The sequence below is a fragment of the Engraulis encrasicolus genome, chromosome 9 (assembly GCF_034702125.1).
Source record: "Engraulis encrasicolus isolate BLACKSEA-1 chromosome 9, IST_EnEncr_1.0, whole genome shotgun sequence".
Lineage (NCBI taxonomy): Eukaryota > Metazoa > Chordata > Actinopteri > Clupeiformes > Engraulidae > Engraulis > Engraulis encrasicolus.
Genome location: NC_085865.1, coordinates 30,774,393 through 30,777,464, shown reverse-complemented (window position 1 = coordinate 30,777,464; position 3,072 = coordinate 30,774,393). Strand labels below are relative to the sequence as shown.

The following is a 3,072-nucleotide window of genomic DNA, read 5'->3' as shown; positions in this document are numbered from 1 at the left end:
GGAAGGGAGACACGCTAGGGTTATACCTGATTCTTTCTGCTGAATCTGGAGTAGTTCCCCCTGGACGAGTGGAGCAGTGGCCACATAATGGGCTTGCATGGTCATGGTGACCCGGGTTCAAGTCGGGCCAGGGTCCTTTGCCAGCCCTGCCCCAACTCTCTCTCCCACTCTTTATACCTTAGCCTTTGACTCTAAGTTTGTAGCTTGTCTTTCCTGAAGCCATTACTTTAAACACCTTTTATGTAGCTAAATTGCTTTTAAAAACTGTTTTATGTATCTTATTATTTTGTGCTTCATCTTCTTTCACCATGTGTTGGCCAATGCAGAAGTTGCAACTGTACACTGCGCATAGATGTGCTTTATTAATAAAATGTACTTACGTCTGCTTACTTAGGCTATGTACTTACTGTACTTACTTACTGTCCTCCTGTCATACTCTCAACTATGCAATAAAGACACCAAAAGACCTTAAAATAGATAAATAAATAAATAGATAAATAAATAGATAAATAAATAAATAAATAAATAAGTAAATAAATAGTATGGGGGCACAAATGCAAATCATGATTTGCATAGTACAAATGTGAAACTTTTTCTGACAATTAAAGTGACTTTATTTGGAGATATTGCAATAAATATAGACTCTCAACTGAATTACACCACAAATATAAAAAAGCGGACATGTATAAAGTGCCATTTTTTGGTACAATACACCAAACACTAGTGTTCTCCAAGAACATAATACATTATGACTCCCTCGTATTCTTTGAGAGGCACATTTGATGTGTTTCGAATCTGATAATTTGAACGTCATGTTGTGGGTATTTGATGTATTCCCTTATGCTATAGAGTCATTGTATAGCATTCTAACAGACTTAACATAATAGCAAACCCAAAAAAATGAAACATATATGCTGTGTTAAATAGTATAATTCTTTCACATCATGAAATGCAATGCTTTGCATTACATTGTAAAACTACAACATGTGGAATATCTGCAATATATTGACAGAATCAGTTCATGTCTTCTCCATCCTGGTCCTATGGTGTTGCTGTCCCACTCTGAGTTGGATCTGTTACATAAGATGACTGTGTAGTCACTGTTGTGCTCCTTTGCTTCTGAGAGTCGATGTATTTTATGGCTCTCTTCACCCAGGATGCATTTGGGTCCATACACAGTTTGATGTTTTTCACTGTTGTGATCCTAAAGGAAGCATGGAAAGCACAATGCGAAAAAAGTTACCTAAGTTGACATTAAACCAGTGGGTCAGAAACTTTGTTTTGCTGCAATCCCCTTTTGGGATTAGACATTTGATACACATGGATTTTACTACAAAATATTAAATAAAATATAAATATTTTCATATAAAATGAATTCATTATATAGGAAATATACAATGATGAAGTGTTTCATAAGGTAATAAAGTTATATATTTTCATTGGTATTATGAATCTACTGAACACCATCACTTACACAACAGCTTCCATTGGGCACAGCACAGCATTCTGCCGGTGGTATTCTGTGATGTTTTTCAGTCGGGCAACCCCTTTGCTATATTTCATACAGCATGCTGTGGGTACTGCACCTGGTGACAGATACAAACATTAATGATTCGCGTTACCAAGCTGGAAGAGGAAGCTGTGCCGCCGATACAAGCTGAAGATTCAAGGTCACAAATAGCTTGAATAACAAGGTCACAAATTTGGACTAATAGAAAAAAGGACACAATTCGAAATGGCACTGTTCACTCTATAAACCATTTTCCAAAAGTAGGCTTATAGTAATCATTCAAGTTGCAAAATGAAGTGTCAATTGAAATGTCAGGCTGTACAGTATACCGTAGTTATATACAGTAGTAATTATAGTAAATTCATTGTGTTAATCAGAGGAGAAAAAAAATCTTACCTTCTCCAAGAGTGGTGAAAATCAGACCAGAGGCAAGGCAGATATACAGCACTCTCAACACGGTGTCCATTTTGGTATAGAGGTTCAGAGTATAAAGTCTCCTGTTACATCCACTGGTTGCTTTTTTGATGTTCACTTGATGCAGCTGAACTTTTATAAGCAGTCAGAATTAAAGGGAAGAAATGTATCAGAGGTACCCGTCCGGCCACAACGTAAGCCCCTCCCAGTGTGATAAGCCCTGCGTCAATTGTTCCACTAGCCCCTTACTTCCTGTGGCAGCCCACAGTTTCGAGGTAGACCTGTCCTAATGGTGGTCGTGCTACTGTAGAGAACTGGCACTATTCATGTTTGATGTCATGTGAAATAAAGCGAAAGAACTCGTTATAACAGACTGTCTTCCGACACTTATCATTTGGTTTGTTGGTAGCCTATATTAATACAGGTACAGTATATATTCATTAGTAGTAGTAGTAGTAGAGTAGAGTAGAGTAGAGTAGAGTAGAGTAGAGTAGAGTAGAGTAGAGTAGAGTAGAGTAGAGTAAAGTAGAGTAGAAAATAGTAATTGTATTGATCCCCGGGGGGAAATGTCCAGTAATTAGTACATAAATACACCTAATGCCCACATGGACATTTCAAGACACATGTAATACAGGTAATAGTCAGGAAGGGAGAAAAGAAAGACTACAGAAAAACACTAGCTATAGGAGTGCAGTAGTAGTAGTAGTAGTAGTAGTAGTAGTAGTAGTAGTAGTAGTAGTAGTAGTAGTAGTAATAGTAGTGGTGGTGGTGGTGGTGGTAGTGGTAGTAGTAGTAGTAGTAGTAGTAGTAGTAGTAGTAGTAGTAGTGGTAGTAGTGGTGGTGGTGGTGGTGGTAGTAGTAGTAGTAGTGGTAGTGGTAGTTGTAGTAGTAGTAGTAGTAGTAGTAGTAGTAGTGGTAGTGGTAGTAGTAGTAGTATTAGTAGTGGTAGTGGTAGTGGTAGTGGTAGTGGTAGTGGTAGTAGTAGTAATAGTAGTGGTAGTAGTAGTAGTAGGCCTAGTGGTAGTGGTAGTAGTAGTAGTATTAGTAGTGGTAGTTGTACTACTAGAGGTAGTGGTAGCAGTGTTGTTGTTGATGTGGTTGTTGTTATTTTTGTTTTTGTTGACTATTATCTATTTGAACAAGACAGT

General features: G+C 37.7%; 1 protein-coding gene across 1 annotated transcript; it reads right to left on the bottom strand.

Annotated features, from left to right (window-relative positions):
- Positions 1 to 630: 630 nt before the first annotated feature.
- On the bottom strand, positions 631 to 2,014 carry LOC134455111 (eotaxin-like). The gene is made up of 3 exons (XM_063206159.1): positions 1,907 to 2,014; positions 1,475 to 1,586; positions 631 to 1,204 (listed from the first exon to the last, which is right to left on the bottom strand). The coding sequence occupies exons 1-3, from the start codon at positions 1,974 to 1,976 to the stop codon at positions 1,042 to 1,044; spliced, it is 345 nt and encodes a 114-aa protein (XP_063062229.1). The 5' UTR covers positions 1,977 to 2,014; the 3' UTR covers positions 631 to 1,041.
- Positions 2,015 to 3,072: the final 1,058 nt, after the last annotated feature.